The sequence below is a fragment of the Populus euphratica genome, unplaced genomic scaffold, assembly GCF_000495115.2.
Source record: "Populus euphratica unplaced genomic scaffold, PopEup_1.0 scaffold20.1, whole genome shotgun sequence".
NCBI classification, from domain to species: domain Eukaryota; kingdom Viridiplantae; phylum Streptophyta; class Magnoliopsida; order Malpighiales; family Salicaceae; genus Populus; species Populus euphratica.
Window position 1 is genome coordinate 507,342 of NW_011499854.1, and position 24,237 is coordinate 531,578.

The 24,237-nt window shown below is 30.6% G+C and overlaps 2 protein-coding genes and 1 long non-coding RNA gene across 7 annotated transcripts; 2 read left to right on the forward strand and 1 right to left on the reverse strand.

The window, feature by feature from the left end:
- Window positions 1–458: 458 nt before the first annotated feature.
- Window positions 459–8,651, reverse strand: TAF12 (TBP-associated factor 12). Of its 3 annotated transcripts, none has more exons than XR_841698.1 (10): window positions 8,028–8,651; window positions 7,819–7,929; window positions 6,700–7,227; window positions 5,706–5,780; window positions 4,997–5,075; window positions 4,838–4,902; window positions 4,681–4,716; window positions 4,227–4,393; window positions 2,601–2,627; window positions 459–1,012 (listed from the first exon to the last, which is right to left on the reverse strand). XR_841698.1 is itself a non-coding variant. In XM_011021587.1 (10 exons), exons 1-8 carry the CDS (start codon window positions 8,505–8,507, stop codon window positions 4,259–4,261), a joined length of 1,509 nt encoding a protein of 502 aa, XP_011019889.1. In that variant the 5' UTR covers window positions 8,508–8,651; the 3' UTR covers window positions 459–1,014; window positions 4,029–4,038; window positions 4,231–4,258. The 3 variants fall into 3 exon arrangements, 2 of the variants coding, with proteins under 2 accessions (XP_011019889.1, XP_011019890.1); XM_011021587.1 differs by lacking the exon at window positions 2,601–2,627 and adding an exon at window positions 4,029–4,038 and having other exon boundaries at window positions 459–1,014; window positions 4,231–4,393; XM_011021588.1 differs by lacking the exon at window positions 2,601–2,627.
- Window positions 1,024–2,660, forward strand: LOC105122476 (uncharacterized). Its single transcript, XR_841697.1, has 2 exons — window positions 1,024–2,337; window positions 2,415–2,660. It is a non-coding gene; the product is annotated as an uncharacterized LOC105122476 (long non-coding RNA).
- An 8,981-nt stretch (window positions 8,652–17,632) lies between the features above and the next one.
- On the forward strand, window positions 17,633–20,582 carry URH1 (uridine-ribohydrolase 1). 3 transcript variants are annotated; one of them, XM_011021592.1, is made up of 10 exons: window positions 17,633–17,745; window positions 17,954–18,108; window positions 18,243–18,358; window positions 18,479–18,538; window positions 18,867–19,049; window positions 19,142–19,246; window positions 19,586–19,682; window positions 19,775–19,882; window positions 20,008–20,143; window positions 20,221–20,582. In XM_011021592.1, exons 2-10 carry the CDS (start codon window positions 17,964–17,966, stop codon window positions 20,324–20,326), a joined length of 1,056 nt encoding a protein of 351 aa, XP_011019894.1. In that variant the 5' UTR covers window positions 17,633–17,745; window positions 17,954–17,963; the 3' UTR covers window positions 20,327–20,582. The 3 variants fall into 3 exon arrangements, with proteins under 3 accessions (XP_011019894.1, XP_011019893.1, XP_011019892.1); XM_011021591.1 differs by having other exon boundaries at window positions 17,635–17,830; XM_011021590.1 differs by lacking the exon at window positions 17,633–17,745 and having other exon boundaries at window positions 17,837–18,108.
- Window positions 20,583–24,237: the final 3,655 nt, after the last annotated feature.

The following is a 24,237-nucleotide window of genomic DNA, read 5'->3' on the forward strand; positions in this document are numbered from 1 at the left end:
ACAGCCATGCAGACGAACCTTCGACTAGCACGAGACAGATCGTTTTCATGGTGCTGTTGAGACTGTCGCAAATAAGTTGAACGAACAAGGCCAGAGTTTAAAGAAACCAAGAATGAATTAGAAATAACCTAGTACGAGATTTCCTACGACCATGCCAAAATCATTCATGATTATTGGCGACCCAGGCCACCAATGCAATTACAACTGGTCCGAAGAATGGATCGAAGATGTAGAAAAAACATCAAAACACAAGTGCATCCAAATCAATTCCAACACAGCCTTCAGTTAATTTCACAGCAATGAACCAATATGTTGGTCATCTCCAAAAACAGATTTGCTTGAGAATTTTCATTCTTTAGGGTAATTTCAAAATTCAAGTAGTTGGCTGAGAAGCTAAATGTTATATATCGTATTGAAGTTTATTTTAATTGAGGCGTCACACATCTAGCCAACCACTCAAGGAAAATGGAGGAGCATGAATTTGGAGGGAAGCAGTACCCTGGACATGATTCAGCCTAAAACATACTTCCATGCATGCAAGTTTAGGTTCAATCATATGTCTTTTACAGAATTCAGCTCAAAGCTTTTTATACAAGTCCATTAACACAATTATTTGTAGGAGCAATAGCGTTTACGCTTCCCAAACTTGGAATCATGAAACCACTTCAATTGTCTTCCTACAATTCCAACGGACAAAAGAAAGGAACAGCTTTTGATTCTTTGTTACCTAATGTACTGCACAAAACGATAATGGAAAGAAACCTGGTTAGCATTAGCTGCGCAAGCACCTCCATACCACAAACTCTACACTGTGTTATCGGATGCAATACAACTTCCACTTCCACAATAACTTGGAATCAGTTGTCTGAGTCGTCAATCTGGGTAATTTTTTATTTTCTTGGACTTGTGGTGTCCCTATTCATGTCCATCTGTGAATGGATTCCACATGCATTGTTTGAATAAAGGGAGGGATGATTTTGGTGATTGTCATCCATCTTTCCCATAACTAGACCTGCAGAAAGAGAATCGTTGTCAACTCTGCATGTCACGGGTAAAAAGAAAGGCAGATCCATATCTTTTTATTGTGGCTCTGATATATCATATGATCCGATTCTGCCTTCATCACAAAAGATACAAGTTTGCATTTATGATTTTACTTGAATGCCCCTAGCCACCTTAACCCTGTTTTGTTTCATATGTACATTAAAAGTCCAAAAATATTAATTCATTTCAAAAACCATAAAGCCAACACAATCTCCCCTCCATCCTCTCTCACTTCCCTTTCAACTGTTGATGATCAGAAAGCTCCCTTTGAACCCATTACCTCCACGAGAAAATCATTCCTCTCTAGATCCACTGAATTTGCTACCAAAAACCATGTCTATTAATAACTACAAATCTCTCTTAATCTCCATCAAAAATTCAGAATAACAGGAGAAAAAAAAATTCAACACAATTTGTCACTAACAAATAATTATTGGGACTTTGGTTAGTGGTTAGCCCTCCAATCAACATCTTCCAAGGTGTTCTTGTTGCAATCATGGCGATTTAAAAACACAAATCACCTATTATACATGGACAAAAGAGAAGAAAGAGGAAGAGAGCAGGGACAGTAAAAAGAGAGGAGGTACTGTTCATGGGAGATACACATCACAGGATACGGGATTTGTGGAATAGGTTTTAGAGAGGGATCAAATTTTACCGATCACTACTTTTGTGTGCGCTTGAATTTCTTTCTTTTTTTCACAATTGATCGTTCTCAGCAGAGATAATATATGCAGTTAGGTTCTTATTTGTATGTACTTTTTTATTTGTATCTAACTACTACTAGTAACTTTATTTAACATTTACCATTTAAAATTACTACTTTCAGCTTATGTTTTGATTTTCTTGTATTTTCTAATTTCTAATTATTTATTTGACAATAAGAAAGTTAATGACAATTTAAAATTGAAAAAAATTATGATACATAGAGAGTAACTAGTAGCATCCTATTAATTACTACATTTTATCCACTTTGAAGAAAGTAAGACATGTAGGAGAAAGAATAAAATCCAAAATTCACTAAAAGTGATAAAAATATCTCAAACTAGGATTTATATCTCCTTGTATCTATCTCTTTATTCAAAGTAGATCCTAGAAAGTAAATAATAGAATGTTACCAATTACTCCCAAACACCATAAAATTTATGATTTAAAATCTAATAAATTCATTTAATTAAAATGTTAATTATATTTATTGACCAAAAAACCCTCAAAAATTTTTGGTGACCAATCAAAGTTGACCCATAATTCTTCCAATCAATGCTCGCTACATAAGGGTTAGAGAACTTGCACATGATGCATCTCACATCAATTGGATGGAAACCTAGGTTTAGTACATCTCACATCAATTGGATGGAAACCTATACCACATGTTTAGAGTCGACATCAATTGGATGGAAACCTAGGTTTAGTTAATAACGGACCTGATTAAATTCCCAATTTTGTTCAAGGACTATTGGCATTGAGTAATTGGCTAGGCACATTTTAGTCCCAAAAAAGTAGATTTTATATAAAAATTTTATATTACTATTATTTGCTAAAGATAAGCTTACAACCTGTCATCTTCTCAAATCACAGAACCACTGTGCATATGTCCCACCATCACCACCATGAAAGAAAAAAAAAAAAACAATAAGAACAGGTTTACCCATATCCAACAATGATCTATTCAAAGTTTTTTTCTTTAAAAAAAATGTACATGAAAGAACTAAAGAAGATGATGACTAATTGTAAAAGATGGAGACAGAAATTAAAGCATGAAATATTTCATTGTATAATCAGCAAGGATAAGGTGGTTGCAGTCCAAGAGTGTTAGGGTTTTGGGTGTCATATACATGTGTATAGATGAAACTAGTTTATAGTTCCCCACTTCGTTGTGGGCAAGAACAATTTTGTTATTTTTATGTAATAAAAAATATTAACCTTTTGACATTTTTATTAAACCCAACCTAGTGGATCAACCTTGAAACCTCCTAATCCAACTCTGTCTAGTCTAGGTTTAAAATTAAACCATTTGGGAGTTACTCCAATGTAACTCAGTTGACTTGGTTGATTCAAAAACATCCTGGCCAACCAGTAAAAAAAGTTCAATGATGAAATTAAGAAAACAATGATGAAATTGACATGAAAAACCTATTGACCCAACTTTTTGCCTAGATCGGGTTTAAAATTAAACTGTGTATAAGTTGTCTTGACGCAACCCAATTGACTTGGTCAGTCCAAAAACAACCTAGACAACCGGTATAATAAGTGTGAGGATGAAATTGAGAAACAATAATGAAATTAATAGGAAAAAAAACCCTTCCAGCTCAGCTCTTAACTTAGCCCAAGTTTAAAGCTAAACTGCTTGGGAGTTGCCTTAAAATGATCAAGTCAACTTGGACGATTCAAAAACCACCCAGACAACTATTTAAAAAAGTTTGAGAATGAATTTGATAGAAAACAAGGGGACAAAATTGAAATAAAAAGGGGGCAATCGAAAAAAGAAAAACAGGAGTTTTACCAAACTATAAAACTCCATATTAATTCCTTGCAAGTAGTGATTCTTAAAATTAAATGGTCAAGCTAGCCCAATGCCCGCCCAACATCACCCAAGCTGAAAGACCATGCCCAAGCCTACCAAATATCACCCGGGCTCAGGCCATCCCATGGGATTGAACATTCCTCGCCCAACAAGGCACTCTATACAATTGCCAACTTGCCATATCATGTGTTGTGCTACCAAAACTTCACCTAGATTTATTGATATCAAACCAAATGACAAGTTTGGCTTGAAACAATAAACCATGCCAAAACAATCTATAACAATGGAATAATTAGATAAAGAGTATAAACTTGAAACACAGACGCAAAGCAACATGAGAGAAGAAAGTTAAGCATTGATCTATCTCAAAGCAATGTAAGATAGAAAGCATTCAACTTATTTCTACATGGATCCAACATAAAGTTATGACTAAACTTCATGACTTTTCAAGTCACCTAGGTTAGCAAAAATATTCATTATAATGTCTTATCCACCACCAGGACTCCAAGCAATGCAACCATTGATAAGTGACATGATTTATAAAACAAGCAAGTCTCACTACAAGCAATCCCAAATGTTCATCAAGCATTTTCAACTGAATGCATGATCCAAGCGGAGAAGATATATGTATTGTTAAGTTGAAAACTATTGGCCTTACCTTTAGCTGCCAAAGCTAGTACAATAAACACCTCATGTAACTTTCAGGTTAGGGGAGACAATGGGATTTGACAAGGTCTTTGTCGTGCTACTCTTCGCATTTCCAGCAGCTTGTCCCACGGTGTTCTTAGCATTTGCCATCTCAGATGCCAATATTGACTTCTTTATCTGGCATAACCAAGAACAGAAAATATGTATGTTTATGTGTGTGTGTATGTATATATAAGGAAGACAGAAGGGGAAAAAGTTATCATGAAATGATTTCTGTTTCAAAACTGCTAAATTATAGGATCCTCTTTATCTAACTTGCAATCAAAGACAACATTATTAATTTATATCGGAAGCAACAAAATAGGTAATTGAAAACCTACACGCATGTAGACATGTATGCTGTTATAAATATATGTCAAGACATGCATGCCTATTGGATGGGAAGATTTTTGGCCAAAACTCACCGCCGCAAGGCGCTCCTTGTGGATATCATTTGTTATCTGCAAATTCACAATGCAAAATCAACAAAGAGAAAAGGATGGAAAGAAAAGGTTGCACCAAATAGTGACTCGTGCCAGACCTCAACTCCACAAGTCAGTGAAAGCAAGTGAAAATGCTTACTTGTTTTCTGTAGCTCTTAATCTCATCGCCACAGAACCCTGGCAGTGTCATATTCCAGTTTCTGTCTGCACAAAAAACATAGAGAAAACTTAGGATTTAGCATGAGATACAAAACAAATGACAATGCAAGCCTTGGATGGCTAATCCAGCAGAACTAACCAAGATGTAGAAGTATGTCTTTTGCTTCCAATGTATCTGATTTTCGATGCTTGGCCAATGAGCAACCAAATGTTGTGACCTGCACCAAGAAAAAAAATACAAATAAATTTGGAATGGCTCTGCAAAAAGAAGAAGAAAACAACTTGACAAAATGAAGATCACTAAAAGAGTGTAGAGTATAATACTCTCAGACAAAAAAGTTCAGACCATTGAAACCCAAGCTCCGAGTAACAAAACTAATCTGAATATATTACCATCAAAATTGTAGTTGAAATTTTTTTATGAATTTTGTTCTACAATTCAAGGAGAAGAGAACCTTGAGCACCTTTGCAACGTACATGGCTTTAATAAATTCAGGTTCACTAATCAATTGCAATTCTTTCAATCTCCAAATGGACTATTTTAGTATTTTCTTTCAAACACAATTGTTTTCCTAATATTCAGATGATGACTTTGTTTACTGCCCTTCAAAAGAAATGAATTTTCAAGATTTGTATGGTGAATCTGAATCCAATTCATTTAATCAATCAACCTACTGTTTTGGTGAATGAGCACAGCTTAGCTCCTATAAAGTTACATTTAGTGAAGAAAAATTCCGCTTATGCATTCCCATGTGGTCTTAAAAAATTTGGAACAAATCAAGATTACAATCAAACAAAATCATCTATTTATAAAGCATAATAGTCCTTGGGTAGGTTCAACTACTCACAGACACAAGAAATTCATCTGCTATATCTGCTAGAATCTCTACAACTTCAGGATTGAACTTCTCTGATGGATCAATCTGTACAGGAAGCAGGAAAACTCACAATAAGGAAAGAAATTACAAAAAAAAAAAAACTGCAGAAAAACTCTACATGATAACAAAACAACAGAAAAAAAAAAAAGCGTCAGTTTCAAACTAGCTGGGGTCTGATCTACGTAATAACACAACATTGGAGTCAAATTGTGAGGAGAGACCAAAGTCATTTTGATGCCTCTTTTAGACAAGATATGAACTAGGCAATCTCCAGGCGAAAGATATCATGCTTTAAAACAACCAACCCATAAATTCATCTGCTGACACAAAAGTCAAGTCACAGACTGTCTTACACCATTTAAAGAATTCAAGCATAATGTCCAAAATAGTTGTATCGAACCACATGAAAATGCAGGCTAAAAATTAAATTTCAACAAGGCAATGTGGTTATAATTTTTGAACACTGGAACAATCCACTACAAAATAAGAAACACCAGGCTATATCCATCATTAGCTAACACAAAGACAGCCAATGACAACATGGCTGTAGCGGAGTCCACGGAACCACAACCATGATTCAAAACATAATTTCACAAGCTAATTTCAACATAAAATAAATACTTGGATGCTTTTGCTTCATCAAAAACTTGTCCAGGACTTGCATATCTGCAACTCTGACAACCACTACAATAAACAATTAAAAAAAAAATATTTCCCTCACCTCACTTGGTGAATTATTCTGGAGTAGCATGAACATAATAAATGACTAAAGGTCTTTTATTAAGAATGACTAAAATGAAAAGGGAGATGCTAAAAACAAAAAATGAATACTTGAGTCAAAGCATTTAAAATGGAACCACATTCTTCCTTCGTCTTGGTATATATATTCATAAATTAAACTAATGATGGTTAAATACAGATTTTTAAATAGAGGCCTAGCACTAAAAGGAGAAAGGTATGGCACCTGACTAACTAGCTCATGAATGCTTCTTTTGCTAAGAATCCGGTTACCAGATTCATCACTTTCTGCATTAGCTATACTATTCTGCGGCAATGGTTGTACTGTGTTAGGATGTGACATTGCTAGGGAAGATGGCTTATGATTTACTGAACCTTGAACCCTTGAAACTTGTTGCAGAGGGGATAAGGACTGTTGGACTCTTGATGGTGGAAATTGCTGGCCATAATGCTCTGGTTGTTGATGGGATTGTAAAAGTTGTTGAGGTTGTGCAGGTGACATGTGCTGTTGCTGCGAAGTTGTCGGTGGGGAATGATGCTGTGGTGGAATGTGTGACCTTTGTTGCAGTGACGGAGAGTTCATCTGAGGTCTATATGAAGGGGAAGGCAATGGAGGCTTCCCTTGAGATGCAGATGACAACCACAGCTGACTGGAGGACTGCAAACTTTGCGATGTGCTTTGCGATGCATTTGGCACTGGAGAACCTGCTGCACCTGCTGGTGTGGATCTTATAAATACATGCCCTGAGAAATTCTACAAAAAACTAAACAAATTAGCAAAAATAACTAAAATGAGAGGAAAACCTAACTTCACCAAAACCATCCAGCAAAGCACAATTAAGAACTAGTTAAATTGTCACAGGAACATGGAATCAACAAATAGAAATCATGTATCACCATCACGAGTCAATTAAACCAATAGAGGAAATGCTGATGGTTTTAAAATGATCCAAAAAAATCTCAAAAACTTTATATAGCACATAACTTCTAATTGGAAAATACAATTTCCAAGCAACTTTGCAATCTCTGTTTCAAATTAGGGCCAACATGAGGGTGTATGAGAAATAGCTACATAAGATAAAAATAATTCACAGTAGTAATTCCAAAACTTAGGGCTATATGGCAAACTTATACGAAAAAGTCGCAGCAATTCACTAACATAATAACACAATATCTCCCTCAATTTTCGGAGCCTTTTTCAAGATCAAAGGCAACCGCACTAAATCAACGCTATTCTTTCACTTGCTAATATTTGCTATCAAAATCCCATCCACCAAACCAACGAAAAAAGGGAGAAAGCAAGTTTAAAGAGACAGGATGAAATATTTGGAAAGCCAGTACTGACTTGGGTATTTGAGGAAGAGGTGGCTGGTCGAAGAGATGATTGAACAGGTCTCTGTTGATGTGGTCGCATTTGAGAATTCGACGCCATTGAAGCCATCACCCCTTGCCTCACCTGTACATCTCTCAAACAACAACAAGAGTATGAATAGAATAACCACATTAATTCTTTTCCTTTTCTAAAAGCAAAAATTGAAATAAAAAAATTATCACCTGCGAGTTGTTGGTGTTGGCTACGGATTCAGGCACGTTAACCGGAGCGCGGTTCAATCCAACAAACTGGTGACCAAATGAAGAAGAAAAGGACGCGGGAGAAGGCGCGGGAACACCTAGGGCAACACCGCGTGGCGAAGAAATAGAAGGGGTCGTGGAGGAGGAGGATGGTATAGGAGGGCCCGAAGAAACAGACGGGAGTTGGGAGTGGGGGTGGGGGTGCTGCCATGGCCTATGCACTGTCTGAGGCCTTGTGATGCTGGGGGTGGTGGTGATTGTTGTTGCTGCTGATATTGAAGGTTTTGGGGGTGGGTTGGGGTTAAGATTAGGGTTTGGAGAGGCCGTGGAGGAGGATGGTTGTGGTTGTGGTTGCGGTTGTGGTTGAGATGGTGGTGGTTCCGTAGGTTGCTTAATTATGGGGGGAGTGGAGGTGGAGGTGGAGGTGGAGGTTGAGGTGGTGGTGGGGGCTGGTCGGTCCATGAAGAAAAATGATGTTATCGGTGGAAACACTGGACAGGATGGTGACGTATTTATGAGACTGCTGGATTAGGCTACGGAGGCATTCTCAATAGCTTTCGAATCCAGGCAGGAGGCCCTCATGACCGCACCTTGAATCTAAACAAACATCCCTACCATATTTTAAATTTATTTTTTTAATAATTATAAATTTAATTTTTTTAAATTATTAAAAATTTATATAATTATTAATTTTAGCAAATAAAATATTATTAAGAAATATAAAATGCTTGATAAATTAGACAAGGTAAGCGTTTAGAATTGTAATAAAAAATTAAAAAAATATATATTTTTATTTAGAAGTATATTAAAGTAATATATTTTAATTTTTAATATTAATATTAATATATTTAAAAATATTTAAAATTCAAAAAAATTGAAAAATATGGTCTAACTACATAATAAACACTATCTTAACTTTTATTTGGAAATGCAGTCTAAATAAAGATTTACTAAAATTCAAAAACAAATTGCTTCAATATTTTTTAATATTTTAAATATGTTAATGTAAAAAATAAATTTTGATCAACAAATAATATTATATACATTATTGTGAAATAAAACGTCATTGTGAAAGATGTATTTTGATATTTGAGTGACGTTATAATATTATATACACTATTATGAAATAAAACGTCATTCATGTGCTTCATATGTGATTTATATTAGAATTAATTGATATTTTATATATGTCAAAATATTTAGTTGCTCATGTTCAGATTTTATAATAACACAAAAAAATGAATGAAAAAAACATTAAAACTTATTGACATAAGGCAATGAGAAATTTAATTCCATAGCATTTTGATAAAGTTATTGTGTATTTGAAATGAAAAAACCAATAATACCTCTTTTTGCCAACTTACTTTTTTTTCTCTCTCTCTAAAGCATATAAGATATTTTACTGTACACAAAATAATAAAAAGATATATTTATCTTGCTAAAGCCAATTATGTTATATTTACAAGTAAAAATTATAATTTTATTATTTTAATCTATAATGATAGTAAATATAGGTATACAATAAATAAACATAGTAAAATCAAGAGATATTTTAGTTTCTTGTAATTTTTAATGCCATAAAACCTGGATGCATGCTATTTTCTTTAAGTGAAAAAAAGTGTAGATTCATTTTCATATAGAAGGGAAAAAAAAACTCATTGTAACATAATTTGGTATCTAAACTAGCATTTTGGTTCATGCTATACTATATATACAGGTAGGGTTTTTTTAACTTGAAAAGGGTATCAAAACATTAGAAAGTTAAAAAAACTATATACTGAAATACTTTTAAAATATTTAAATTGTGACATATTAAGTTATATATTAAAAAAATTAAAATAGTAATATATCAGATTGACCTAAGTTAATAATAGTTAATTTATGAAACTTGTGATATGAGGTGTGAGATAGTAATAAAACCATGAAACTCACATTGAAATAAATTAAAGAGCTTAAATATAATTAACAAAATATTAAAAGCTAAAAATAAAAAAATAAAAATAATTAAAAAAATAATTCGAGTAAATTTATATCGGTGAATAGCGCAAGGCTATGACCATTCAATTTTTTTTGGATGTAAGAAGAAGAAAGTTAAGGCAATGTTAGGATTTCTAAAGAAGTAAAAGAAATTCAAGACTTGGATATTGAGTTGATTGTGTCTAATAAGTTCAGTTAATTTAATAATATAAAAAAACAATTTTAATTTAATAATATTAAAAAACAAGTAAATTCAAACAAATTTTATAAACCCAGATTAATTTTTCAAAATCATAACATATAAAATCTTAGACTAAGATTGAATCAAAAAGATCAATTTCTAATTAATTTAATATCAACAATTAAAAAATAAAATCAATCTAAAAGGTTACCAAAGCAAAAAATAGAAATAAAAGTAATGATGATCAAACTCTATAGGAAAAAAAATCAAAGAGGATGGAATCTCTCTCTCTCTCTCTCTCTCTAACTGAATATAAAAAATGAAGAAAAATGATATTGAAAATAATTTTCAATTTGATTTGGATTATTTTAACTCTTTTTTTTTTAATATGTTAAAGTCAGTTATGAAAAATGAAGAAAAATGATATTGAAAATAATTTTTAATTTGATTTGGATTATTTTAACTCTTTTTTTTTTAATATGTTAAAGTGATGAAGTTTTGGATCCACCCAACAAACCCCTGACCCAAGTCATGGAAACAAGTTGATTTAATAGCTTATTTTTTAAAAATTTATTTTTTTTATCTAACTATATAATAATACAAATCAACATGCATAGAAAATTCACTGAGTAAATTCAAGAAAAAAAATTCATCATGAGAGGATACAAAGAAAAAATGTTTGCTAGTTTAAGAAAAAATGCTATAACCTTTTTCAAAAACAAATGAAAGAAATGAGCATTGTTTAATCAAACAATATAAAAAAATAACATTAGTATAAAAAAAAACATCTTAAAAAGTTATATAAAAAGAGCATAAGCCAATATATTAATAAAAAAATCATCATCTTAGTAAACATAAATTGAAAATTTAATGATATTTAATTAAAAAAAATTAACTAATCTATTTTAAGGAATTAAAATTTAAAATTTATAAAAAAAACAAAAAAGGCCAAGTACATGGACCTAAACACTTAGCCTATAAAGAAAAAGGTATGGCCTACACGTTAAACCTCTTTATTTTTTTTGTTATGTTAAAGAGTGGATGATACCTTATTTATTTTTTCTCTATAAAAACAACATAGACAATATTAATATTTGTTGTGTAGATTCCGACAATCAAAGAGGTTGCTAATAAATTAAACTTAGAGTATTTTATTGTCTAAAAACTCATTTCAACCCATTTTTACTTGAAAACACCTAAAAACAACTTTATAACCCTAACAAACCAATCTCATAACCCAAAACACCTTTAAAATCAATTCAAGATTACAAAATATAATAGATTTTCTTTTGTCTTTCAATCCTAATATGTTTTTTCCAGCAAAATGAAGGGTAAAAATACTCTTCAATGAAGCTCTCCCTTTCAAATAGAACTTATTAATCCTAAAAAAATAGTTTTTATGGTGTCGAAATTTGGAAAACCAATAACTTTCTCTCTGTTATCCAATTCTCGATCTCCTCTCATAAACTAAAGGACTAAAACATCAAACAATAAGTTCTAAACCAAATTGTATAATTATGAAACTAAAAAAGCCAAATGTTGGGTTAAGAAGGCTTTGTTTTTCACCCATATTCAATTTTAGTCCCCTTCGTTTTGCAAATAATAAAATTAGTTTTTTTTCCTACAAAATCAAGTATTAAACCAATGTTATGTTCTTTTAACACTTTAACAATCTATTAGAAAACAAATCAAAATAAACTATCAATCACAATCTCTAATTAAAACAACATTGAATAATGGAATCGAAAGAAAAAAATAATAACCAAAAAAGATGAAAAAAAGAAAAAGAAAACATTGTTACAATCTATGATGATTAAAAACACAACACATTTCATAATGCAGGAACAATAATTCCACAACACACTTTGACTCTTCTTTTAGTTGATTTAGCATGGCTTCGTTTAGTTTATGTAAAAGCAACTATGGTAGTTTAATTGTATGATGATATTAAAAGTTAAATTAAAGAGAAATAATATTCATTTTTTTCTAAATCTTTTAAAAATAAGTCTAATTTTACGAGTGCAAATTGAGGTGCAAGATTACTCCATCCATATCTTTTTACTCTATCTTGATAAGTTATTATTTTATTATTGCATTCCAAAATTGTTAGGACCGTTAGATCAAAAGTTAAATATAAAGAGGGATGAATAAATCTTTATAGAACCAAAATAAAATCTTAAAGAAAAATGTAAAACTTAAGATAACAAACAATATATAAGCAATATACAAAAGTAATGAACCTGTGAGATATAAGTATAATACAATAAAGCAAAGATGGATACATCATATACAATAATATATCTTGATTTGATCATGTCAACGTCCAACCTCAAAATATAATTTTGGATTTCTCAATTTGATGTATGTTTATACTTGCATGAACAAAAAAAAAAACAAACATTTTACAACTTTTTACATATCTTTGATTCAAGTTTTGATATGATGTCACCCTCACCTTAATAATATGTATTTTACTAAGAAACAATAAAACCCAAATGATCATTAAAAAGAGAGCAAATCAATGAAAGTTAAGCATAATAACACAATATAAAAAGTTCAACTAATCAAGCTCTTAAGAAAGATGCAATGAATATACAAGTGTTTCTCTTTTCTTTCTTATGTCTAAAAAGTGTAGAAATAAATGGCATTTATAAAGAATTTAATAAACCAGTCATTACTCCATATATGGAAGTAGTTATTGTATAAAATCTTTACAAAATAAATAGGATTGAGTTAAAACATAACTAGGCTAGATATGAATTCATGAAAAAAAAATATGAAATTGATTTAGGCTTTTCACAATTACATCTTAGGCTGAAGTGTTTAACTTAAATGTGGGTTTTTTTATAGGCTTTATATTCCCTATAAAACAAGTTCTTTATTAAAATAAAATATCATCTAATGCTTAAATTTGTAAATTATAAGGGATATAATATAAAAAAAAGTAAAAAAATATGGTTATTTTTATATTTTATCTCGTGTGCTTACCTGATAAATTAAGGTATTTATACATCTCAGTTATATAAATTCATCTTATGGAGGATGAAGTAATAATAATGAATAATTTATTTTTCCTTGCAAGCAACCTTAGTCAAAAGGTTGGTACCCTCTAAAAAGATAGGTTAATGGGAGATAGCCAGTAAAAAAATAGTTGTTATTTGAGGAGACAGATTGAGAGAGATAACTATTGATAAGAAATGAGTGTTGTATTAACTATTTATATATAAACATATAAAAATATAACATTATAATAACTTTGTTGAAGATAATAGCTTTATTTTGTGATATGTGTCAATCGTTGAATTTCTTGAGAATTTGCATAGGAATAGATATGTGTTTAGGGTGGTTAGGATGCAACCTATTATTAAGGGTTTAAAAAGATAGGGTTTAATAGGCTATCCTAAAATAACAACCACTTTGCCATTTAGGTTGTTCCAAATAACAAGAAATCTTGTCTTTTTTAATCTTTCTTATTATTTGGGATTGCTTAGATAGTGGGAGAAGTTATACTCTAAATGATAAAAGAGTTTTGTTGTTTAATTTAAACTATGAGGCTTTTATTTCTTTTTGTGCTATCATTTAACCCTTGGTCTTTTAAACATTCATATTCAAAAGACTAATTAGTAGAAATAGAAAAGAAAATAAAACATTATTGTTTTAGGCATATCATATTTCTTAAAGGTTAGATTATTTGCCTTGCTTATAACGAAGAATATTTTAACGTGAATAATAAAAAATCATTATATGGGGACATGAAGATTTTTTTAAAACATTGAGATTTCATTTGAATATATAAAGATTTTTGTTAGAGATATAAAGATTTTTGTAGGAGATATAGAGATTTCATTGAAAATATTATGATAAGAAACATTGTGAAAAAAAAGTATGAGAATTACTTGGAGAGACAATATTGATTTGTTTATTAAAAGTCTTAAAAGATTTTATCATGCAAATAAAGATATAATTCCTAAAACCTATCTGATCTTATACAATGCATCATAAAACACGTTTATCTCTTTCCTTTTTTGTTCAAGTTGCATTTATATTTTTATAAACTGCTTGTGGTAACTCCTGGCAATTAATTTTTGTATATCCTTTTTTAGGATATGACAATTCTTAATATTATGTTTATTGTCATGATGAAAAAAATAAAATTTATTGATTTGTTTTATTCACACCACTCTTCATATGATGTGGATATCGCATAAATTCTTTTTCTTGGATGACAACTAATATTATGTATGGACATAATATCATGTACTTTAACCCAAACAATTATATTATATGTAAAGTTATTTCAACAATAATATTTTGGATTTATGTGGGTATGATATCATAACCTAAAACATGACTCTATTATTGGCTTTCTCAATCTTAGGGTATTTTTATCAAGAAGTGAGAAAGTGAGATTCAAAAAGAGATAAATAATGATGTCCACTTTTATGGCTAGGACTTGTTGATAAGTGATATTTATAATAAAGCATCTCATTCAAATGGTTGTAATATAAGTGATTTTATGCCTCCTTGAGTGGTTTTTATATATTTAATGGTGCATGCAATAAAGTTAGGTTTCATGTTTATTGTTAATGGAATGAAAAAGTGTAAAGTTGATGTTGTAAGTTAGAACAATGTTATTTAACATATCTACTTGATGGGTAATTTGTTGGTGATTTAGAGGAGCTAGAGTACCTACGATGGAAATATTGGTTACTTTTACATGACCTAGCATTTCTCAGTCATCATTCATAGAAAAAACTGTTTGTCAAAAAATAAAATAAGAATAAACTAGCTTTTATTAGTTTTTTATAAAAAGCATTATTGCTGAAGTTGTAAAAACTTCTTATTAGATTTAGGCTTTCCACAATCGTGTCTTGAGTTGAAGTACATATGCTTGAATATAGACTTTATCTACGAGTTTGGTATTCCATGCAAAATAAGTCACATATCATAATAGGGGATTCTTTATTAAATTGGTAAACTGTGGGATAAAAATAATGTATAGGAAAGTTAAAAATGTATGGTTGTTATATGGAGTTATGTTTTGTCTTTTATGTTTATTTGGGGATCGAATATATTTATACTTTTGGATCGCATGAAATTATATTGATTAAAATGAAGTAGAAACAGAGAATAATTGTTGCTGGTTACTATAACTTATTGTACTATTAGCATGAAAGGTTTATGCTCGAGGGTGATTGGTATGAAAAGCTAGCACCCTATAAGAAAACAAATGAGTAGGAGATAACCATCCGAGAAAATAAATGTCATTTCAGGAGAAAGGTTAAGGGAGATAATTATTAGTAAGAAAGGTAGTATTACACTAATAATTCATAAGTAAACATATGAGAGTATAGGCATCACATTGATTTCTTGGAGATAGTAACACTATCTTATAGTGTATACTAATTAATGTACTTCTTAAGAACTTGTATAGGAGGTAATAACACTATCTTATGGTGTATACCAATCAATATACTTTTTAATAACTTGTATGAGATTAGATCTAATGGTATAGTGGTTAGGACGAAGCCCATTGTTGAAGGTCTAAAAAGACAAAGTTGGATATGTTGTCTTGAACAAATATTGACCCTATCATCTAATCTATCCTGGATAGCAAGAAATTCGCGCCATTTAGGATAGCTTAAATGGCAAGGCTATCACTTTGTTTTGCAATATTAATGGGTTGATTCTTTTATTATTCAATTTATTTTTGATTTTTTTTCAATCAAAACTTGATTTATTTCAAAGTTTCCCTACCTAACTAGAGTCTTATGACTCTTATAAATGTGTCTAATATACACGATTCTTGTGATGTCTTTCAATAAGAGAATTGAGTATCATGATTGTTATTCAATACATCTAGATATTTTTATAAGGCAATGCAAAAATTAAAACAAGAAAGCTTGATCACTTGAAACTTATATCTTTACACTTTAAAAAAACATCCCTCTAATATAGTAACGTGTAACAACCATATAATCTCTTCCTATTCTTGTAAAATACTATTTATTTATATATGAAATGTCCATGATGAGTAAATATAGTTTAATATTGATTTCTCGTAACTTAATTACATGTTCGTTATAACTTTAAATACTTAAAAGTATGGTAATTTTAATTAAAATTAGTTTGTTAGTTCACTAAAATTAGTTTTCACAATTCTTAAGCCAATAATAATGGGACGTGTGAAAAAAAAGGCCGAAAAAAAAAAGTAAAAGAGAAAAAAAAAAGAATTGTACTAAAGACATGTATTTTTCCTTTTCGATAACAATTAAAAAACAGATTTTCAATGAAAAATATATTTTTGTCAAAACAAAAGGAAAATACATGGACAATAAAAATACATGGACAATAAAAAGGAGTTTTCATTAAAAATATATGTTTTTCCTCTTTAATTCACATTATTGTAATTTCTATTCATATTTTTAAGTTACCATTGATTCTTATTTTTAAAAGACATGTTATTATCAAAAAATGCATAAATAAAAAAAATATAATTTTAAGTTAAAAAATATATACATGTATTTTAAATCTTAATCATTGTTTTTTATACATAATTATTTGTGTTATAATATAATTGAATAAAAATAGATTTCAAATATACAAAAACTCAGAATATTTAAGAAAAAAATCCATTTGTTTTAACATTTTAAAAATACTTTTGAAAAAAATTTAAAAAATTTATTTTTTATTTCAAATTATTTTTTTATATTTTAAAATTATTTTAATGTGTTAATATTAATTTTTTAAAATAAAAAATACTTTAAAAAATAATTATTATCTTATTCCCAAAACACTCCTTGATTCAACACAATAAAGTTACCAAACCATCATTGCTAGCTTTATGAGTATGTTTGTTTTTTAGATAAATTTTGTTATCGTAATTTGAAAGATATAAGTTTTAAAAAATATGGTTGATTGTGATTAGTTGAATTTAGATATTTGTTTAATAAAAATTATGATTGAGATTTTTGTATAGCCAAAAATATGAATAAAATATTTGATAATTGTGTTTGAAAGTGTGATTGCAGTTGAATTTGAAAATATTTTTTACTTAAAAATATATCCAAATAATATTTATTTAAAAAAATTATTTTTGATATCAATATATTAAATGATCTAAAAATATTAAAAATATTAATTTAAAGCAAATAAAAAATAAAAAGAATTATATTTTTTTTAAATACTTTTAAAACACATAAAAAAATAATTTCAATTTTTTTATAAAATTTAATTAAAAATATATAAAAATTACTGCATAAAAATTCCATTTCAAACTCAATTTTTAGTCATATCATTGTATAAAACACAATTCCCTTTTATTAGCAAACATGTTACTGTATTTATTTCATCAGTAACGTAAAAACTAGCGGAAACGAACGCAGTCGTGTCCAGCTATCCAAAAAGTTTTCCTTTTTTTGTTTTTTTCGTGAAGACTTCTCTTCCTTTGCTATATTTACGTTATAGGACGGCGAGTGCCTCATTTGCTACCTACCAAACCCAAAGGAAAAGAGCTTCAAATCAATCCAAAAACAGTGTCTGGTGAGCAGCTCAGCTTAGCATCATCGATTCTATCATCTTCCGTTTCTTTTATTGCTTATTAAATAAATACTCCTATAATTCCAAGGTATACTCTCGCTCTCCCTCTCCCTCTCCCTCTCCCTCATAAAATAGTTTTGAGTTTTGGGGTCGGTGTTCTGGGTCTCATCCGGTTTTATTTCTTATTTCATTGCCTGTCTGAGATTCCCAGAGAGAGTGTGATGGACGGCGTTTTGGGTTCGGAGACGGAAAGCCACGTTATTATGGACGGGACGGTGAACATTTTTCACGGAGAAAGGGACGGCGTGTTGGGTGGCTCCACTGCTAAGCCTGAAAAACTAATTATCGATACTGATCCTGGGATAGGTGAGTTTTTTTTTCCTTTTCCCCTTCCATTAGATAAATAAATAAAAAGAAGTTGAATCTTTTTTATTTTAAGCTCTCAAACAAAAATCTTTTTATATATGTGTGTGTGTGTGTGTGTATCCGTCAATTAATAGATGATACCATGGCGATCTTGATGGCTTTTCAATCTCCTGAGTTGGAGGTCTTGGGATTGACCACGATATTTGGTAATGTCTCCACAGAAGATGCCACTCGAAATGCTTTAATTTTGGTACGTTAACTAATCAATTAGCAATTCCACCTTTCATTTTTCTTTCTGTGAATGTATTCATGATCGATTATCCACCATGTTTTTCTCTTTCTTTTTCGTTTTTAATGTGTAAAAGGATAGTGTGAGATCGCAGGGCGTCCAGATGTTCCTGTCGCTGAGGGCAGTCCAGAGCCTCTCAAGGTAACTTTCTACCTCTCAAGGGCAATTCAATCCTTTCTTCTTAACTTTTTTTTTTTCTCCTGAAAAACTGTCCTTTACTTGATACACGATCCATTTCCTAATGGATTTATATTTTCTCTATTCCCATGTCAAATTGGATTTTTGTTTTTCTTATGCGGGAATCTGAGTTCTTGTGCGAGTACATTTAGAATTATTGGATTATGATTCTTCACTTCTCTGTCTCGTTGTTATCTTGCCCAAGGTATTCAGTTTTGGATCTTGTAGTTTTGCCTAGTCTTTTTTTTAAAAAAACTTAAATTTGTTTTCATTTTTCCTAATGATTCATTAGGGTGGAATCCCACGTGTAGCTGACTTTGTTCATGGTTCTGATGGATTGGGGAACACATTTCTTTCTCCTCCAAAAGCAAAGAAAATTGACAAGAGTGCTTCCGAATTTTTAGTGGATAAAGTCTCTGAGTATCCTGGTGAAGTATCTATACTAGCACTAGGACCACTAACTAACCTAGCTTTGGTGAGCATTCTTTCACCATCCTTTCCACCCCTTCCCTCGCAGATGGTAATTCCCTAGTTTGCAATTTCATAACTATCATATTATGATGTCAGGCGATTAAAAGGGACTCCTCCTTTGCTAGCAAGGTAAAAAGAATTGTTGTCCTTGGAGGTGCATTCTTTGCACTGGGAAATGTAAACCCTGCTGCCGAGGCAAATGTAAGTTCTGGTGCTGGATTGTGATCTCTTTGATTTTTGCTGCTTCTTTTTTCCCCCTACTCGTGCCATAATTAGAAACATATTTCCTTGTCTATCTGCCTCTTCAGGCATAATATAACAGTCCAACTTGTTTGCCAGTAAATACTCTATATGGAATAGCTAGTGTTATTATGTTGATGGAATAGTATTGTCATTGCAGAAGAAAGGATATTCGAAAGCATTTGAGGTCTTTATTTCACTAAAATATTTTTCCTTTAGCTGCAACTAGCGAAGTTTTCAATTAGTTGAAAAACCCTTTTACCTATTAAATGTCATCCAGGCAAATATTTTGATTTGCAGATCCATGGGGACCCAGAGGCAGCAGACATGGTGTTTACCTCCGGGGCCAACATCGCTGTGGTTGGAATAAATATTACAACCCAAGTTCAATTCACAGGTGGAATGGACTTACTTCCTAGTCAATCTTTCCCTGTATTTTTCACGTTGATATGGAACCATTTTTTCTCTAACAGTCGTTTTAAATTGTAGATGGGGACCTTCTTGAATTGAGGCAATCCAAAGGGAAGTATGCTAAAATACTAAGTGACATGTGCAAATTCTATAGAGATTGGCATGTGAAGTCCGATGGTGTCTATGGTGATTTTCCACTCTTTTTGTGATCGTTTTCCTTTTTTGCATCAGTTGTCCTCCAGTTTATTGTCGATTTGGTCGACTGTTGTGTGTATTGATCAATGTCTTGACTTTTTGATATTTGTTTCCAGGCATTTTTCTCCACGACCCTGTGAGCCTTGTAGCTCTAGTTCGGCCCGATCTCTTCACATACAAGAACGGGGTCGTGAGGGTTGAGACGCAGGGCATCTGTGCTGGGCATACGCTGATGGACCAAGGACTCAAGAGGTATGCTCAGACAAGTGTGCTATCATTTTCTTATTGTATTTTGATTCTTATAATCATGACGGTAAAATTTGTTATAGATGGAACTCGAGCAACCCCTGGTCAGGGTATTCTCCTGTTGCAGTTGCTTGGACTGTTAATGTGGATGAAGTCCTCAATTACATCAGACAATTGTTGATGAAATAATTTTAGATTCATGGGACTTGCTCTTCGAAAGATGCCAGAAACTGAAGATGGAGATCAGATTCCCTGTGCTGACGGTCCCAGCGATCCCTTTCCTTGATCATGAAATGAAACTGACACCGCAAGGTTTCTTCGGAAGGGAAGGGTCGGGACTTTATTGTTTTCACATGTGTACTTGTCAAATTCTGTATGGATCGTCCGAAACGATCTGTGTCTCATTCAATGAAAATAATTTTGGGTTTTACCCGCAATTCATTCACGTGCTCTTTGAATTGTCTTATCCTCTATTCTGTTTTAGTTTTGACTGGTCTCACGCTCTAGTCGTGAGTTGGAATAATATTTTTAAAAATGTTAAAGAAATAATAAAAGTGTAGGTAATTTTTTAATAATATTATTAGTGAGTTAATTTATTTTTAAAAGATATATAAAAAAATTACTTAACTCAATTGGGATTAATTGTTAAAGGTTTTTCATGTTATAAAAAAATAGATTAAAATAAATTATGACATTTAGTTTTTTATTAATCTAATAATAAAAAATAAAATTAAAAAATTAATTAACTTGAATTAACTTCTTAAATTTATAATTTTGAATTTAAGTTTGATATAACTTTATAAAAATAAAATAAAATAATTATTTAATTTAATTTTTAATAAATTTAATATTAAATAATAAAATTCAAATTAAAAAATTCAAATAAATAGTTATATATCTTTCTTTACTCTTTGTTCATTAATAAAATAACTAATTAATTCCTTGTACGTTATGCAATGCCTGCAGTATGGTTCTCCAACCAAGTTGATCGTTGGCCGGTAAAATTAGTCAAATAAATGATTAACATGTGTCCATTTATGATTAAAAAAATATATTTAAAATTAAAGATGTAAAGAAAAAAAAGCTCCGGTTCTTGTTTTCAAAACAAATTAAATTAAAACAAAAAAAAAATTACGTAGGTCAACATCGGCCAGAAAACTATTTGATGATTTTTAATAGCACAGGGATTATTTAACTTGTTACAGTAAAATACAGGGACTAGGACATAATTAACTGATTTCATAGATTTTTCTAACTTGAGGGGATGGCCATCACTTTCCAACGTTGCTCTAGAATCTGGTGGTTAGTCAATGTAGCCGTCCAAAACTTGTAAATTTATTAAATTATCAAACCTACGCAATAATAATAATAATAATCATAATAAAAAGATAATATAGCGCCAATAATGAATTTAGTATTTCTTTGCTATCCAGAGCAATTTAGTTATTTTATTATTTTAAAAAAATTAAAAATACCGAGCAACCCTGCATGCAAAGCTTTTTTTTTCATACCAAGCAACCCTGCATGCAAAGCTTTTTTTTTCTTTTTATTTTTTTAATAATAACCTAATATTTTTATTGTGCAAAAAATAATAATAGATTTAACCTCATCAATTTGATAATTCCAAATGAAATTTGCGAAGAAATAATTTTCCTCTTGATGACTTTTTTTTTAATAATAAATAGACAGCGCCATGTTTTTGGTATAGCCTCGGAGACGTGAGCGTGACTAAAAATTGAAAGTATATGGTGTCCATTGATTTTCAGCCGTGTTTTTTGTTTACACGGAAACTATAGATTTCTTTTTATTAAATATGAGCTGGAAACTCGGATTGTACGCTTCAAAAGTCACATGCCCGGGGGGGCAGAGGAAGCTTGCACTGTAGCCAGCCTTCTTTGCCTTTCTTGGCGGTGGCAGAAGTCAGCGCGTCAGATGTTTTTTTTTATTAATAGTTTGTTGCGTAATGAGCTGTCACAGCTGGTTTTATTTTGAAGGTAAGTGTACTGGCATTCTATTAATTTGTTTAAAATTGAGACAGATGTGCAAAGAATAGAAAATAAAATTTATCATCTTTGAAAACTAATAAAAATATTGTCACTTATAATTTTTCTTTTATACTTATAACTATTTTTTTTAAAGAGTGGTTTTATAAGGTGACTATTCCATGAGTTTCATAAAATTTCACAATAAAATCCCTCTCCTTGAATTTTTTTTATTTGTCTAGACTTGTTTTAATAAGAAAGAGTTAGCATAGTTTTTTTTGTTTACTCGGATATTTTTATATTTTTTTAAATGATATAATTAGTTTTGTTCGTGGTTTGTGACTATCTTTTTCAATAAATATATTAAATTAAATTTATATTTTTTATTTTTATAGAGATATGACAATGTTTTAACTGCTAAACACTTCATTGATAAACATAAAGCAAGAGTTACTAGTTTTTTAGTGTGCCCTATGTTATGGATTAGATAAGAAAAATTGAACCTAAAAAAAATTAGTTTTTAAGGAATGTTTTGATATTGTTATTAAATTTAATTAGCGGGTGAATTTTAAAAATTATTGACTTGATTCCTTATCTAAATAGAATTTTAAATTAAATAATATGAAAGTCGTTTTAACATGATTTAATTAATTTTACGGGTCCAAATATAACATAAACAACCTGTAAAAAATATATTTTAACTTTAAATAAAAAATTAAGATAACATTTAGTTTTTTAATATTAAAATGATGATATATTATATTAATCTAAACTTGATAACTTAACCTATTAATTCTATAATTCCTAGACCTGATAACTTAACCTATTAATTCTATAATTCAGATTATAAATTTAACAATTTTATTTTTTTAAGGATGCAAATTCATTAATATATAAAAGATAAGAATATTTAGATTTCTCAAAAGAATTATCTTAGAAAAATCTATCAGTAAAACGAGCAAGATTATAAGATTTTTACGCACTGTATCAATTATAAATTGTCCTTAAGAATGAGTTTTAGAAATGAAGAATAAAGGATAAAAATGTCTTAGTACTATATACCTCCTAAGTGAGAAGCCCTGTGTACGCCATGATCTGTACATGGTCAAATATTACTCAAACATTTAGTGTGATTAGTGAATTTATTGAAAATATTGGTAGAGAGCACCGAAACACTTTTCGAAATTATCATTGGATGCATCAAAGAAACTCATGTGTTACATTTTTTTTTTTATGAAGGGTTATAATTTATTATTACATGCTATGTTGATTTAGTTATTACAAGTTATATATATATATATATATATATCAATTACAGGCTATATGTTTATACTTATAAGAGGGGAAATAAACTTATGGAGTGTTTGGAGATGTAAACCAACCCATGTTTTTAAAAAATATTTATTTTTTTGTTAAAAAATATTTTTTATATTTTAGATCATTTTAATATGCTGTTTTCAAAATTAATTTTAAAAAAATAAAAAAAATTATTTTAATATAAAAATATTTTTAAAAATAATCATAATCATGCTTTTAAATATAATAATCACATTGAAGCCATCTATATTTTATTAATGTGGCATTTATGAGTACAGTATCACTTGTTGTAGTGGAAGAAGCTGGTGTCATGGCAAGGTCGATCAATGTTGAAAAGTTGTATCTGGTAGAGATCCTCCTTTGGCGCAGCCGCATTATAAGCAACAGGAAGTTGGAAGGTGTTGAAATGATAAAAATAAAATAAAATAAAGAGTGAAAATTGAGTTAAAGTGGGAGAAAGGGAGCTACAAATTTATATTTCACACTTGGAAAGTCAATTGCGTGATGAAAAGAAAGTTTGGAATTGCCAACCTTCGCTGCCTTCTTTTTTTCATGGTGGTAGAGGTCGATGTGTTAAATGCTGCCTTTTTTTTTTTTTACGTGGGATATTCGGGCCAGCTTATGCATATCATGACTAATCCTCACGGTCTACTAAACATCCTGCAAGTCCAGTGAGCAGATAAGACACAGCGGGGGTGACAAGCATGCGCAGTAAGACTCAAACCCAAGTGCAGAAGAAGGGGACAAGCCCCTCCCACCGCGGGGCTAGAACCTCGCGCGCAATATGAGGTGTTACTTTTT

Coding starts and splice junctions, on each gene's coding strand:
- TAF12 (XM_011021587.1), bottom strand. CDS start 8,507: ATGGACCGACCAGCCCCCACCACCACCTCAACCTCCACCTCCACCTCC. Junction 4,903..4,996: donor AGACATACTTCTACATCTTG/GTTAGTTCTGCT, acceptor TTTTTTGTGCAG/ACAGAAACTGGAATATGACA. Junction 4,717..4,837: donor TTAAGAGCTACAGAAAACAA/GTAAGCATTTTC, acceptor GTGAATTTGCAG/ATAACAAATGATATCCACAA.
- URH1 (XM_011021592.1), top strand. CDS start 17,964: ATGGACGGCGTTTTGGGTTCGGAGACGGAAAGCCACGTTATTATGGAC. Junction 18,359..18,478: donor CTCGAAATGCTTTAATTTTG/GTACGTTAACTA, acceptor GTAAAAGGATAG/TGTGAGATCGCAGGGCGTCC. Junction 18,539..18,866: donor GCAGTCCAGAGCCTCTCAAG/GTAACTTTCTAC, acceptor ATGATTCATTAG/GGTGGAATCCCACGTGTAGC.